The sequence below is a fragment of the Oryctolagus cuniculus genome, chromosome 6 (assembly GCF_964237555.1).
Source record: "Oryctolagus cuniculus chromosome 6, mOryCun1.1, whole genome shotgun sequence".
In the NCBI taxonomy this organism is placed as follows: Eukaryota; Metazoa; Chordata; class Mammalia; order Lagomorpha; family Leporidae; genus Oryctolagus; species Oryctolagus cuniculus.
In genome coordinates this window covers 163,843,516-163,859,263 of record NC_091437.1, presented here as the reverse complement: position 1 = coordinate 163,859,263, position 15,748 = coordinate 163,843,516, and the positions used below count along the sequence as shown (strand labels likewise).

The 15,748-nt window shown below is 45.5% G+C and overlaps 1 protein-coding gene across 6 annotated transcripts in view; it reads left to right on the top strand.

The window, feature by feature from the left end:
• Positions 1-15,748, top strand: part of FAM135B (family with sequence similarity 135 member B) — a 364,289-nt gene that overhangs the window by 231,434 nt on the left and 117,107 nt on the right. For all 6 annotated transcript variants that reach the window (XM_070075533.1, XM_070075534.1, XM_070075535.1 and 3 more), the window contains one exon: positions 7,096-7,235. In XM_070075533.1, the coding sequence (XP_069931634.1) occupies positions 7,096-7,235 (140 nt within the window). The remainder of the gene's footprint in view (positions 1-7,095; positions 7,236-15,748) is intronic.

Below are 15,748 nucleotides of genomic sequence, written 5' to 3'. Positions count from 1 at the left end.
GCCTCCAAATGCCAGGTGTGGAGAGAAGTGGGTCTGACGGGCATCTCATTGGCATGCAGGTCTCTGCTGAGTGTGGATCTTTAAAGCTTGGAGTAGGCTTGAAGCTTCAGTGTTGAACGTGCATGTCCAGGTGCTTCTTCACAGGCCACGGTGGAGCCCCAACTTAAGCTACCAGTTATGACTCTTCAACTTTTCCAACTTACTATTTTCTTTATTATTTCTGAGATAGCATTTTAAATTTACATTACAGTCAAACGCTTACTGGCTCTACTAAGTAAAGTGTTCAACAAACAAAAATTAAAACAACCGTAGTCCAACAGGTAAATAGGCAAGGGCTGTACACAATAATCAAACGGAAAGATGTTCAGCTTCACTCATATAAATTTTAAAATAGTCAGAAAATCATGAAAACCATAGTAGTATGTAGTTTCTATCAGTTTTCTTGACAAAGACTTAAAGCAAAGTTTGACCAAAAACACTTCAGTGAAACTTGATACACATGAGCATTTCTTTGGTTTTCTTGTTTGTTTCCTTTTTTTTTTCTTAAATTAGCTCCCACATGTAAGGGAGAACATGTAGTTTTTGTCTTTGTGTGATTGAATTTTTGCCCCTTCCAATGCTCCTGTTGAAATTTAGTTGCTATAGTCCCAGCGTCATGATTTCAGACATTTAAGGCGTGATAAGATTGCTGCCATTATGAAAACATGCGGTCAGCCCCCTTTCATCCCTTGGCCCTTCTGCCTTCTGCCATGGGATGATGCAGCATAGATAATATGGAAGTTCTCAGCTCCCAAAACTATAGCCAATACATTTCTGTTCCTTATGAATTACCCAGTCTGTGATGTTCCATTATAGCAGCAAAAAACAGATTAAGGAGCAACATTGACATTCTCAACCACTGCTCTTCAAAGCCCCACTTTCCACTCAGGTGAGATGGACCCACGAAACTTTCTCCCTCACAACGTAGCCAAACCGACCTTCTACCCAGAAATCCTTGGGCATTTGTGAACACCCAGAGTCATTGTTCTGGAAGGCTGCTTCTTTCTTGGATAAAGATACATTTATTTATGGAAACAGGCTATCCTTGTCTGATTCACACAGCCTCTTTTTTTTTTTTTTTTTTTTTTTTTTGGACAGGCAGAGTGGACAGTGAGAGAGAGAAACAGAGAGAAAGTTCTTCCTTTACCATTGGTTCACCCTCCAGTGGCCGCTGCAGCTGGCGTGCTGCAGCTGGCACACCACGCTGATCCAAAGGCAGGCGCCAGGTGCTTTTCCTGGTCTCCCATGGGGTGCAGGGCCCAAGCACTTGGGCCATCCTCCACTGTACTCCCTGGCCACAGCAGAGAGCTGGACTGGAAGAGAGGCAACGGGGACAGAATCCGGTGCCCCGACCAGTACTAGAACCCAGTGTGCCAGTGCCACAGGCGGAGGATTAGCCTAGTGAGCCGTGGCGCCGGCTGACACAGCCTCTTAATACCTTCTTGGCTGGGAAAAGTCCGTTCCCATCTTACAGTCTCCTGAATGTGCAGACCCCATAAAAAGTCACGAAGAGCCTCATACCTTCTCTCATATCAGTTCCCCACTTCCTATCTGGGTTATTCCACTTGCTGTTGCATGACTGGGCCTCAAGAAAATAGGGACCCGTATAGAGTGGCAGGTGGTCAGTACTATCTCTCTTCACTCTGGCTGTGAGTGCTAACTGTCCCTGGCAGTGAGCAACACTTACCTGACCGAAGGAAATATTCTGGTCATCTCCCAGAAAAAGAGCCCTCGTCTCTGTCAGGGTGGCTTTTTCTTCTGCCTGTTCCTTAAAAGGAATAAGTGAGATTTGGTTTCTATGTGACTTTCTGTCCTTCCTGTTCCTAGAAATAGCAACCAAATTATCATCATTATCATCTTGCTCTTACAAGAAAATGTGTTTGTCTTTTGAGAATTTTACAGTTAAAAACATACTTCTTAACTCATTTCATCTAAGTCATAGAAATTAGGCAGAACATTTTTTTTGCCTCGTTGGAGCTCAGATTTAATGGTCTGTCCCAGGCCACACAGGTAAAATGTGATGGGGATAAGTCTAGACCTTGTATGTTCCTTAGAATATACAAGAGATTTCTTCTCAACTAGAGTAAGCCCAAGATTTTTAGGCCAAGAAGCTCGGAGCCTATTGGGGCTCTCCTACTTCACTTGGCTGTAACATGTTGGGGACTCATACAGGTGGGTGTGCTCTGGGTTTGAAGACATTCAGTAGTGAGGTCCAGAACTTTATTTCTCAAGCAGTCCAGACATCACCCAGAGGGCCTCAGACCCAGGGAGGTGGAGGAGTTGCTTCTGGAGTTTTGACTCTGTAAAAAATGGCAATTCATGACAGCCACAGCCACGCTCTTGGAACGAGGCTGGGATTCCGTCCTCACATAAATGCCCACAAGGGGACTGCTGGCTTGGACCCTGGGGCCCAGGGTCCATGCGTGATGAACAGCACCTACACTGTGTAATCCGTGCTCAGAGCCCTCTGGGGCTGGCATGAGCTCTCAGCAGAGGGAAGGCCATCATTTGAGTTTTAAACGTTTAGGGGTACATATATATGACAGGTATTAGGATCACTCGTTTTTGGGGAAAGAGGAGAAATGGAGGAACCCCTGACTCTTTTTACTAGTGCCCTCTGGCCTGGAATTCCAGAGTAAGCTGTTGACTTCCATTCTCTGTACAGCAGCACCATTTGAATGGTTCTTTTCCTCTCCCTTCCCTGTTCTGTTTTTTGTTCTGCTCCTCCCTCCCTTTTCTCTCTCCGTCCTTCATCCCCCACCACTTTCTTTGCATCCATCTTGCTTTTCCTGTTAAAGTTCCAGCTGTCCTTGTGCATGGTACCAAATCAGAAACAGACAAAACAGGTCAGATACTTGGGAAGACTTTAGTCTGCAACTTCTCATTGGACTGCTTGAGTAGAGATCTGGTTGTCAAATAGTAAGAACAGTTGTCCTACAGAGAGAGGGGGCCTTTTACCCCTAGTCAGGAAACAGGTTGGGTCTTTCAGGATGGAGAGTGTGTACGTTCCTCCACTCTGGGTGCCCAATGCCTGATTCCTGAGAGGAAGATGTGGTGCGCATGCTGTGAACCCTGCCTGTCTGACCAGGAAGCTTGTGTAAAATGAGCAGGAGAACCAGTACTACCAATTTCAGGGAGTGCTTTGCCCAGGAGAGGGGAGAAACACTTCCTTCCACATGGGAAGATCATTCCATTGGGAAAACCCCAATGGAAGCATCCTGAGCAGGTGCTATCCCAGTGATTGCCCAGGTGCAGAGGGAGAGTCTCGCCATTGGTAATGTTTCCCTTGTTACAAGGACCTGCTTTATGCTGTATTTAGTAGTGAGGAGGAAATGGCACAGGAAGTCTCAGAGAAATGTTTCATCATGAGCCTCATAGGTCGTGTGGGGTTTGTGATCTTCATTAACCACCGTTTGAGCCATGTTCTGGTTTGCCATTCTGCTAAAAAATCAGAGTTGAATCTCCCATAAAAATGAGGCCAATGCAAATGTATTTAACAGAAAATATTCATAGCATTCTCTCTCTTTTTTAAAGATTTATTTTATTTATTTGGAAGACAGAGTTACGGAGAGAGGTAGAGACGGAGAGAGAGGTCTTCCTTCCACTGGTTCACTCACCAGATGGCTGCAACGGCAAGAGCTGTGCCGATCCGAATCCAGGAACCAGGAGCTTCATCCAGGTCTCCCATATGGGTACAGGAGCCCAAGGACTTGGACCATCTTCTGCTGTTTTCCTAGGCCATTGCAGAGAGCTGGATTGGAAGAGGAGCAGCCGAGACTAGAACAGGCACACATATGGGATGCTGGCACTTCAGGCCGAGGCTTTAACCCGCTGCGCCACAGCACCGGCCCCAGCATTCTCAATAAAGACCATTAAAAAGGCAACATATTGTGCATAATGTGTAGCTTGAGATGTGCCTGGCCTTAGGATCTTGACCTATTTTATTCTCTTTCTATCCATAACCATCCCACGAGGTCAGTGTGGATTTACCTGTCTTCCACAGAGAGCTGGCATCATAAAAGGTGACATCAGCTGCCCACGAAGTTGAGTGATGGAAGTGTTTTGCTGCTGACCCTCCTGGTAGCTGATGGTTCAGTGCTTCTCTGACCTTCAGAGAATTTGCCCCATCCATTCTCTGCCATGTTGTCAGTCTGGCTTATAGATCAGCTGGGCCTTGACAGTGATGGAGAAAGGGCTAGACTAGCAAATAAAACAGAATGTCCTCTGTACACAGGAGTTTCTATTTAAAGGACACATCAATTTGGATCCAACAGGTCTAAATCAGGCTGCATTAGGCCGGAGATTTTATTTCCTTCATGCAAAAGTTTAAATCTGAGCAGGCATGTCTTGGTGACCTTGGAAACCATCTGGGATTTTACATGCATTGGGCTCTCTACTCTGAAGCTGTGAGGTAGCTGATGATTTAGACTCATGATGCCTGGGGAGGTGGCAGTAATCCTTTGTTTTGGGGGGACTACTGGAGCCATCTGGGGATGGTGCACAAGATACTCAAAGATTTTTTTCTTTGCTGATTAGATTGATTTTTCTTGTTATTTTCATGGCTTCCTTTATAAATTGCTATTTGATGCTTTCAGTGGTGCTTTATAGAGCACCTACCCTTGGCTACCTGATACTCCCCTTTGCCAGTTATTAAAGAGGGAGCTATGAGGATGAATCCACACAGTGCTTTGTCATATGGCCATGCCTGTGTTCAACTTGCTGTAACAAAATACCATACACTGGCTGCTTATTGACAGCAGAAGAGTCTGGAAGTTTGGGATCAAGACTCCAGCTCGGACCAGGTCTTGGTGAGAGCCTTCTCTGGGTTTAGAGACTGGCAACTCCTCACTGCACCATCACAGGGCATGAAGAGTGAAGGGCTCAGTCTCTGTCCTCTTATTTAATGGCTCCAATCCCATTCATGAGGAATCCACCCTCCTGTCCTGGTTTCCTTCCAAAGGCCTCATGTCCATTCACCATCACAGAGGGGATTCGATTTTAGCATGTTCCTTTTTGGGGAGACAATTAATTCAGTCCACAGCAAGGAAATACCAGATCTGCTTCTTTTCTGAGCCTTGGTCACTTAATCTGTAGTAAAACTTTCCCTAGGAATTAGCTGTGAGGATGTAGGAAGGTAACACATTTGAAGAGCCCTTTGACAGCTATAATGTGTCATGCAATTGGCCCTTTAAACGAATAAGTTATCATTGCCTTCTGTAACTATTAGTATCATTAGAGAATGCATAAATACATAATTGTGCAGTTCAGTGACTTGAGGAATTCACTTACTTCTCACGATAGCTTTGGTCAATGGATGCCAAAAGGTCTCTCCAGCTCATTGGATAGATGTTTGTTTTTGACATACAGGTTTGCCTTAACACAGTGTTTAGGAATTATGGTCTACTTAGGATACAAAACTACACAAATTCCTTAGGAAACTTGGTGCGCAGTACAGTAAGAATGCAAATTTGCTCAAACTCAAGACAGTGTTCTTCCGATCAGAAGCAATGTGCTATCTCCACTTTTCAAGTAAGAAGGATCCTGTGGTTACTAGGAAGTCCATACAGCAGACTCATAGAATGGCAATCACTTTAAGTAGCATTCTGACCTCAAAATCAGCCCTTAAGGCATTCTGGTCTGGCTGAAAAACCCAGGGGAGCATTTCAGGCATGGAAAGCCAAGACACTGTGACAAAAAATTTTCTACATAAAGGACCTCTTTGGGTGAGACCCCACTAGAAAGAAGAGGCCACCAAAGAAGGATGTACTTTCCTCTGAAGGAAGGAGAGAACTTCTACTTTGCTTTTTGGCCTTATTGAGTTAGTGGATCCAAAAAGCTTCCATAGCCTAGGCAGCTCATATCAAGAGCATTGGATGATCACTGACATCATACATAAGGGTGTTAATTTTTAAAAGTAAATAATAGGAGTCACTTTGCACTAACTTCCCATGCAGGACCATCGTCCTTATAGAGTTATATCATGAGACTTAATAGTAAAACTTCTTCTCAAGAGTCACTTACTTTTAGTGTATTAAATGGAGGATATTTTTGTGTCTCTTAAGTTATAATTATGTCTAAGAGCTACCAAAAGATGTATCATTCTTGGGTTCTTTTTTAAAGATAGTTAAGTTTCTAAAAGGAAAGAAGGGGGAGGAAGGAAGGGAAGAGACAAAGTCACCTTTGAGATGCAATATCTTTGAACAGCCTTTGGACTGTTGAGGAAAATTTTTTTTATAATTGTTGTTTTTTATTTCTTTTTCTTTTTCTTTCTCATACAATGCATTGAACTCTTTATCTAGAATAGAGTTAATCCTCTGTATATAAAATTAAATGAAAATAGATCTTAGTGAAAAATAGGACAGGGAACAGGAGAGGGAAGAATAGGAGGGCAGATACAGTGGGAAGAATTACTATGTTCATAATGTATTTAAGAAATGTATGCAAATAATTAAATAAATAAAATTAAGGAAGGGTTTTACTTAGCTTCCCATTTTCTCGTTAATGGCTCCAATCCCATTCATGAGGAATCCACCCTCCTGTCCTGGTTTCCTTCCAAAGGCCTCATGTCCATTCACCATCACAGAGGGGATTCGATTTTAGCATGTTCCTTTTTGGGGAGACAATTAATTCAGTCCACAGCAAGGAAATACCAGATCTGCTTCTTTTCTGAGCCTTGGTCACTTCATCTGTAGTAAACTCTTCTCCTCGTTGTTTCCAGAAGAGGGAGATTACATAAGGGTTCATGGAGGAGGGACGGTGAGGAGTGTAGCAGTCTCCAGATTCCATCTAAGGAGCACTGCCCACAGCTTGACACATGACCTCGTCAAGATCAGAAAGTTTGCAAGAGACTAAACAAGGTTCTCCTGAGAGTCCAGCCTGACTCAATGAACAGAAATCCTCCTATGATGTGGTCTCATTCATCTGTGGTTTTAGGCTTGGGAAATGGTAATGCAGTTTAGGGTCATTAGTTTTCTGAGCACGGCAGACGGCTGGATGGGGCTGCAGGTGCAGGACTGTACTGAAGTTCACCGGCTCCTGTCTGTTTTTGTTGTGCAGAGAGCAGCAGCCTGCATTCAGCCTGTGTCCACGAGAACACGGTGCACAGCCGGGTCTTTCAGATCTTGTACAGGAATGAAGAAGTGCCCATAAATGATGCCATGATCTTCCGAGCTCACCTTCTCTTAGACGGTGAAAGGGTAAGTCACACATCCAGCACCAGCCACAAGTGGCCGTTCCCTTCCCTTGCTTGGTAAATGGGAAGATTTACTCTGAAATTTGTCAGGTAAGTATTCATGATTTCAGAACTTTCATGCACTTATTTGTGTTTTTATATTTTTGCTTCTTCTTTCGTTCATGTATTTGCTTGTTCCATGCAGCTTGAAATGCTAGCAGTCTCCACTGACTACCTTTGTGTCTTACTCTTCAGCTGTCCATTTGCTCATGTGTCAGTGAGCCTATCAGTAGATGCTTACTGAGTAATACTTTTTGCAGGACGCTGTGTTGAGCCTTTGGATAAAGGACAGAACTGAAGAACGAAGCAGGACTTTCACCCTAAAGAGGTTGATAGTTTAGCCAGAAAGCAGATGCGTAACCAGGCATCCTGATAGGTGATTGGTACTTGACTGGCTATGTGTAGAACTCTGGGGACCACCAGCCCAGAGCTCTTCAGAGGTCTCACAAAGCGTCAGTTTTCAGATACACGTGCTCTGAGTCCATCAGACAGGACAGAGGAAGGGCATTCTGGGAAGGGGACACAGGATAAGTAAAGGCTGAGAGAACTTGGGGACATCGTTCAATTTGCTAGAAACTTGAAATTTTCTCATTCTTTAAATCAACTTATTCCAAAGGACTGTGGGAAGTCCAAATCATTGGTTGTGCTCCCCCATCCCACCTTAAGTCCTGTTGCCATGTTCTAGCTGACTATTTCCTTCTAGAATGCCTTGAATGATGTTGAACCATGCTCCTGTTTCAGAAAAACCCAGCTAAAGTCCGACACGCACATTCCCCATGAGATGTGCATAATGACACCCATTGGGCATCTGCTTTTCTCCCCTTGAACTTTTTTCCACATCTTTTATGTTCCAGGCAGTGACCAGGTGCCCTTGTGTAGGCAAAAGTAAGTAAAGTGTTCTTTCTCACTCTATATTAAATTATTTTGTCTGAACATCAAAGATTTATTGAACTCCCACTAAGGACCTATGGTGTGCTGAAAGTAAAATAATGAACAAGAAAATATCCTGGTGTTTTGAAGCTTGTATTTTCATGTTAGATTGATAAATCCCAGTGTAACCAAATAAGTGAATTGTATATACAGAAATATAGTCTATTACTGAGTCTTCTTACTGCCGCATGCTCAGCTCACTGGTTTATGAGATATACTTGTGAGTGATGTGATGTAAGAGCAGGTGCTTGCATCCATATTCGAATCCTGATAGGAAAGCTACAGCTATACCCAAAGGAAAGAGACTTCAGGACAGACCCATTTGTGGGACTTGCTGTTGCTGCAAGACAGACACTCAGGTAATGAGATTGTCAAGGGCTCAGTGCAGTCTTTCCCACAACCTTCACACACGATGGAGATTCCTCCCTGGAGGAGAAGTGGCAGGCTGGACAGGCCTCCGTGAGAAGCCAGCCTTGAGCTGAGACCTTGATGCTGAGGTAGGTCCAGGCTTGGTGTCCTTGGATGATGATACAGCAAAGGCAAAACCCCTGGGTGGGAATGAGGTCAGTGTGTCTGAGGAACAGCATTGAGACCAAGGTGACTTGCACTGTGTGTGAGGGCAGTGAAGTGAGGAGTGACACTGGAGAGGTGCACTGGGCCAGGTTCACAGAACACTGTGGGCATGGGAAGGTACAGCTGATTCTTGGATAATGGAAAGCCACTGATTTTTGCCATAAAGTTGGGGTGGCACAATTTTCACTTTAGAATGTTGTCATTCCCTCCCAGTGTGCGTGCTTCTCAGGATTGGAGTCTCCTGTCTGTGTTTCATCCCTAGTACCTGCAGTGGAAATTAGCAGATAGTGAGTGCTCTTAGGAGTCTCTTTCTGGCTCCATATTTAGTGACTTCACATTGATAGCTTGAAATCAGTCATGATGGAAACCTTACATCACAGACATTGGTAAGACCACAAAGCAGTCTTTTATTTTTGCTTCAGAGAACTGGTTGTTGGCATGTAGCAGCACACCGCTGGCCACGCCATCTACCAACAGTCTCAGTTCTGGTGAGGAAAAATACTCCATGTGACTGTGTCTCCCATTCTGGTAGCCACTCCCTCTGCTAGACTGTCAGGCGAGGGTGGTAAGGAAGTACTCTCTTCATTAAACTCAAGACTCTGAACCCTCACGTCTTGCTTTGTTGATCATCCCTTTGATGTACCTGTGCTTGAGTCCTTATTTTGAGCATACCCTCCATTTCCTTCCTGGGATCCTAAGTCAATAGACTTAGTTTAGGAAAAGGTACCCTTGGATTGCCTTGAGTGGAAAGGAAATCCGTTAAGGCTGTTACACTCAGGGTCAACTTGTCCAAAGTCCAGTAAGGGAACAGCATTCTTGCCTCATGGGCTTAGGAGTGTTGATCTCAAGTGACCTGGGTAGAGTAGTTGTGATTGGAGCCTGGGTTAGCACATAGTTCAGGTATCTTGGCTAGTATCCAACTGGTCTTGCACCTGCCTCTAACAGTTTAAAGTCTTTCCCAACACTCAACTTTAGCTCGTGGGAAATTGTAATAAACTTTAGGTTGAGCAAGGAGTTTGTTTCACAGGGCACACTGTTTTCTTCTATAAGTCAGGTTGTTTCTATAAGTGAGTGATGTGTTCCTGTATTGGGGCAATCCATACAGCAGCAAACAATGCCACTGCTAGTCATTGTAGCCAAGTCAGTGACAATTAAAGATAACAAGCGTTGGCATTGTGGAGCATTGGGTTCAACACCAGCATCCCATTTTGGAGCGCCACGTTGAATCCCCACTGATCTGCTTCTGATCCAATTCCCTGCTAATGTGCCTGAGAAAGCACCATAAGATGGCTCCAAGTTCCTGGTCTCTGGCTGCAGCCTGGCCCAGCCCAGGCTATTGTGACCATTTGGAACGTGAAGAAGTGGATGGAGGATCTCTTTCTCTGTCTCAGCCTCTCTCTCTATCATTCTGGCTTTCAAATCAATAAAATAAATCTCAAAGATAATCAGATGCCTGTAAAAACTGTATTTTGGAATGGATAACTTAAGTCTTTCCCAGTGAATATTGATCTGCTTATGACAACAAAAACACTGCTGATCACAGGAGGCCAGACAGTGTGTTCATAAAGGCACACAGACTTTGTTGTGGGCGAGTGACATTGACAGGATGGCCACTCACCCACCAGGAACACTGTTCCACTTGCTGTAGGGCACTCAGAGAGGAGAGTGGAGCCCCTGCCGTGGGGTCTCAGACAAGTGGAAGAGGACCATGCTCAGAACGAATCACGTGCTGGGATGTTTTCATAACAGGTGCACAGAGTGCGCCTGGAGGTAGTACAAGGTATTTGTGTACTCTGCATAATCCCACAGATGATTTGGGAAGTCTTACAAAATATACAGAACAGTAAAAGGGGAAAATAGTAGCCATGGGATGAGCCACAGTAGAGGACACAGACAGAAGGAAGCACGGAGGCCGGCGCCGTGGCTCAATAGGCTAATCCTCCACCTTGCGGCGCCGGCACACCGGGTTCTAGTCCCGGTTGGGGCGCCGGATTCTGTCCCGGTTGCCCCTCTTCCAGGCCAGCTCTCTGCTATGGCCAGGGAGTGCAGTGGAGGATGGCCCAGGTGCTTGGGCCCTGCACCCCATGGGAGACCAGGAAAAGCACCTGGATCCTGGCTCCTGCCATCGGATCAGCGCGGTGCGCCGGCTGCAGCGGCGGCCATTGGAGGGTGAACCAACGGCAAAAGGAAGACCTTTCTCTCTCTGTCTCTCTCTCTCACTGTCCACTCTGCCTGTCAAAAATAAAAAAAAAAAAAAAAAAAAAAAAAGAAGGAAGCACGGGGTAGCAGCTGCAGCTGGACGAGGTGCACAGCCAGCCTCTGGGCCACAGCTGATATCAGCCCACACATTCAGCCATCAAAGAGAACGGTTACCCTCCTCCAGGTGTCTGCACTTGGAACCAGACAAAGCGAGGGTTCCATCCAAAAGGGCTTCCTGAGCAAGTTTGCACTTGTATAGGCCTAACCAGGATATGCATTTCCTAAAGCAAGATTCTTCAGTGCCCTCCCGTCATACTCTCCTGGCAGTACTGGTTCAAAATGAGGATTCTTGGGTCCACCCAGACCTCATGACTGAAGGATAGGGTTGCTTTCCATTTGGAGGGGAGTGAGTAGATTCAGAAGTTTGGTAAGGTCTGGGCTGACTTTCCGCAGAAGGCACCAAAGAGAGGATAGAAAGGACTGGGGAGAAGGCAGTAAAATAGAGGACAGATCTGGGGAGGAAGGCACCATCACCAGCAGCAGAGCAAGTGGTGCTGGGCAAAGCCAGGGAGGAAGGGTGAGGAGCACCGTGGGTTCCTTGAGGTCCTGACAAAGGCCATTTGTTTCCTGGGTTCTCAAGGCAGGCAGCTCCTTTGGGATGCAGGAGAGGGGCCCAGCCTAGCAGCAATAGGGAAGTGGGGACATAGGGAAACAGGGAGCCCAGCAGGGGCTGGAAGTGTATGCTGCAGGAGTCCTGGGGCAGCCCGAAGACCTGGCTGCAGGGTAAGCATAGGAGAGGGAGGACTCTGTGCAGAGGGAAAAGTTAAGGGCATTGACTCTAAAATTTGGCCATGAAATAGGCTTGGAGGAAGGCCAGAGTTGTGCTAAAGCAGGCTAAACCACTGCCTGTGATACCAGCATCCTATATCCTTCAGGGCCTTGTTTGGAGTCCTGGCTGCTCTGTCTCTGCTCCTCTAAATTTAAAATATGGAGAGGAAATAGGCTTGCAGATGCAGTCGATAGTCCAGGGGTCACTGGGGAAGCTGGTTCTTGTTAAGGAGTTGGTAGAATTCAGGCTGTTACCACAACATGTGCAATGTTCCTCACACTAATAGCATGGTGTGCCATGTGTCAGGCATTGCGCTGAGTGCCTTGTCATTCATCATTGAGTCACTGCAATGGCATTAGGGAATGTTTTATGATTCCCTTTCTGCAGGAAGAACACAGAGATTTAGAGAAGGTATTTTGCAAAGTCACTATGCCAGGAAGAGAGAGATGTAGGGCTGGCATTCATGGGTGTGTGACCAGGGTGCAGGACCCCGGGTAGAGCTGATGAATCCCTGGTCTTCTCTGTGGTCAGACGCAGTAGTCAATTGGAGATAACAGCAATAATATTAAATAGTAATAGCTCAAATTTGTTGAGAATCATCAGCCCTTGGTGTGTATTTTCTTATTTAGTTCACACAATAGCAATTTCGTGAGTGAGTTACTTATTTCACTCCAGTTTTATAGATGAGAAAACAATAGAGAGGTTGGCTAGCCCAAGGCCACACAGATGCTCAGTGGTAGAACCAGAATGTGTTCCCGTGATCACTGACTCCAAACGATGCCTTCTTAGCCAGCTGTCTGCAGTAGAGACTGAGTGAGCAAAAGGAAGGAGGAAAACATGAGAGAGCCAGCATTCTGGGTGGAGCTGTAACCAACCAATGAATGCATATATGGCCTAAAGATGTAGCAGGTGGAGCCTTCGGGACAGAGCCTTTGACAGGATCTGGGGCATGAGTCTCACTGGCCAGCTGAGCTTGGACTTGACAACACCATGCCTTGGTTTCCTCTTTCGAAAATGGGAGATATTTCTTACTTCATGGTTTTATCTGCATTAAATAAGATAGTATTTGTTCAGCGCTAGCTTGTTTCTTGTCCCATAGTTACTGTTGCGCAATTATTGTAGCTTGTGTTATTGTTTCTGCCATTCTACAAGACCTCTTCCTGCTGGTGGGAAAATGACCCCTGAACAGAGAGGCTGTTGTAGCATGGTAAGGCAGGGTAAGGGAAAGCCACATGGGTGTGTACATTTAGTGTGTACCTGTACTTGTGTGTGCATGTGTGTGGTCAGCAGCCAGCCATGGAACAAATGGTTCGAAAAGGCCGTGCCTGCATTCAGGAGTCTCCTGTAAGGAAGATGTATGCGGACACTGGTGAAGTCCCAGCCAGCCCCCATCTAGCCACACCTTATCCAGGCTAGTGATTGCTCTCCCAGCTCCGAGGGAGCTGCAACAAGTGCACGCTGGGGCTGCAGGTGAATCCTCATTACCCAGATACTCTGTGCTCCCTGGGAGGACTTCCTTTGCCAGTCTCACTTCCCAGGAACTGGAGGCAAGAGACTGCATTGCTTTCCTTGTGTGTATGAAGTGAGGTTTGTGATTATGCAAAACAAAGCTAGAAGAGGAAGTTATTTATAGCAGGTGGGCTCAGCCAAATGTTAACTTTTAAACACATTTTTACAACAAGTTTTAAACCCCAGGGACCTAAAGATAAATTCCATCCATATGTCTCTGCCTAAATTATGCCTAACCAGAGAGATGTTTCCAGGGAGCCTATGTAGACGAGATTTCCATCACTGCAGGAGTGGCTTATCCTTGCAGAGAAGTAAAAACCAGGAAAGATGGGGACAGAGGAAGAGCTTGATTGTTCCTCGGAGATGCATTGATTCTTGCCACGTAGCAGGTGTCAGTCTCTTCCTGGATCTGTGCAGAGGAAGGAAAAGCAGTTTCTCCCTTAAGGATGCGCAGATTATGGGGACAGCAGGCTAGAAAAGAGCAGGGGTATCACTAGGCCAGATGGGCAGTGCTGGTGAATGTGGTGAACTCCTGGTACATGAAGGAATAATTGCCCTATCCAGACAGAGCTGACAGCTGCCAGCCCCGCATTCTTAGATCCAGGGTTTATTTTCCCAGAAGCAGGACACCTGAAATACAAATGTGAAATTGCCTGAATTCTAAATGTTGCTATTGTTCAATGCATTTTTAAAGATCCTGTAGGGACTAGACGAAATGCATCTACAGAAAATACTCAGCTCAGAGCTTCCAGGTTATAAACAAACAATCGGAATAGGAAGTGTGAAATGCTGAGATGGAAGAGGAGGTCTGTGTCCATCCTGGGAGTGGGATCCTGTCACACAGCCAAGTCCTGTCACAAGGCTACAGGACTGATACTGCACGGTCCAGCTGTGGGAGGTGCTGGTGCAATCTGGTATTTAGCAAGCCACTCCCCCTGGAGACTGGGGTGATAGAGGAAAAGAAGAACCGGGGTACCATCTTTAGGTGTATGTGAGAAACAGAGTTTTGGGGTTTTGTTAGATCTGAGGTTGAACGTAGCCGCAGATAGAACATGGCATGCTAACAGTTCTTCAGGCATAAGTGGATCTCAGGACACAACTGAAGGCTGCTGGCCTGGGGCCTGAGCCTGCAGGGGGAATTTCTTGGCTTTCCTGAGTGTCTGCCCCATCTTGTGCACCTGCCTGAGGGTCCGCGTTAACTCTCTCTGCCTCTACCCTTCACCAGCAGAGCAGGGTTCTGCCACGGCATTGGAACAATTTGTTCTTGCCCCAACTTTGACTCCAGATCTAATCTGTTTAGGAAATGAAGTCCTCAAAGTCCCTCCAAAAGGAAGCTTAAACATTTCCTGCAAAATCGCTCTTCCCAAACTGGCTCTGTAAATTCCTTCCTTCCGTTTTCCATGTCATGTTCTCAGATATAACCTGTACCTCCAGAGTTCCAGGGAGCACACGAGGAAATTCTGCTTAAATATAAGTGGCATTACTGTTTTTTTTTAACTTTTATTTAATGAATATAAATTTCCAAAGTACAGCTTATGGATTACAATGGCTTCCCCCCCATAACGTCCCTCCCACCCGCAACCCTCCCCTTTCCCACTCCCTCTCCCCTTCCATTCACATCAAGATTCATTTTCGATTCTCTTTATATACAGAAGATCAGTTTAGCATACATTAAGTAAAGATTTCAACAGTTTGCTCCCACACAGAAACATGAAGTGAAAAATACTGTTTGAGTACTAGTTATAGCATTAAATCTCAATGTACAGCACACTAAGGACAAAGATCCTACATGAGGAGTAAGTGCACAGTGACTCCTGTTGTTCACTTAACAAATTGACACCCTTGTTTATGGCATCAGTAATCACCCTAGGCTCTTGTCATGAGCTGCCAAGGCTATGGAAGCCCCCTGAGTTCACCGACTCTGATCATATTTAGACAAGGCCATGGTCAAAGTGGAAGTTCTCTCCTCCCTTCAGAGAAAGGTACCTCCTTCTTTGATGACCCGTTCTTTCCACTGGGATCTCACTCGCAGAGATCTTTCATTTAGGTTTTTTTTTTTTTTTCTCCAGAGTGTCTTGGCTTTCCATGCCTGAAATACTCTCATGGGCTTTTCAGCTGGATCCGCATGCCTTAAGGGCTGATTCTGAGGCCAGAGTGCTGTTTAGGACATCTGCCATTCTATGGGTCTGCTGTGTATCTCACTTCCCATGTTGGATCGTTCTCTCCCTTTTTTATTCTATCAGCTAGTATTTGCAGACAAAGCTGACTTACCTCAAACAGTAGAGTTAGAAACATACCAGGGGATTCCAATTCAATCCCATCAAGGTGGCATGTACCAATGCCATCTCACTAGTCCTGGTGATCAATTTCTGTTCACAATTGAACATAATGATAGGACTAAGTGCCAAAGGCATTACTCTTGTAGTGAAATTCTGTTT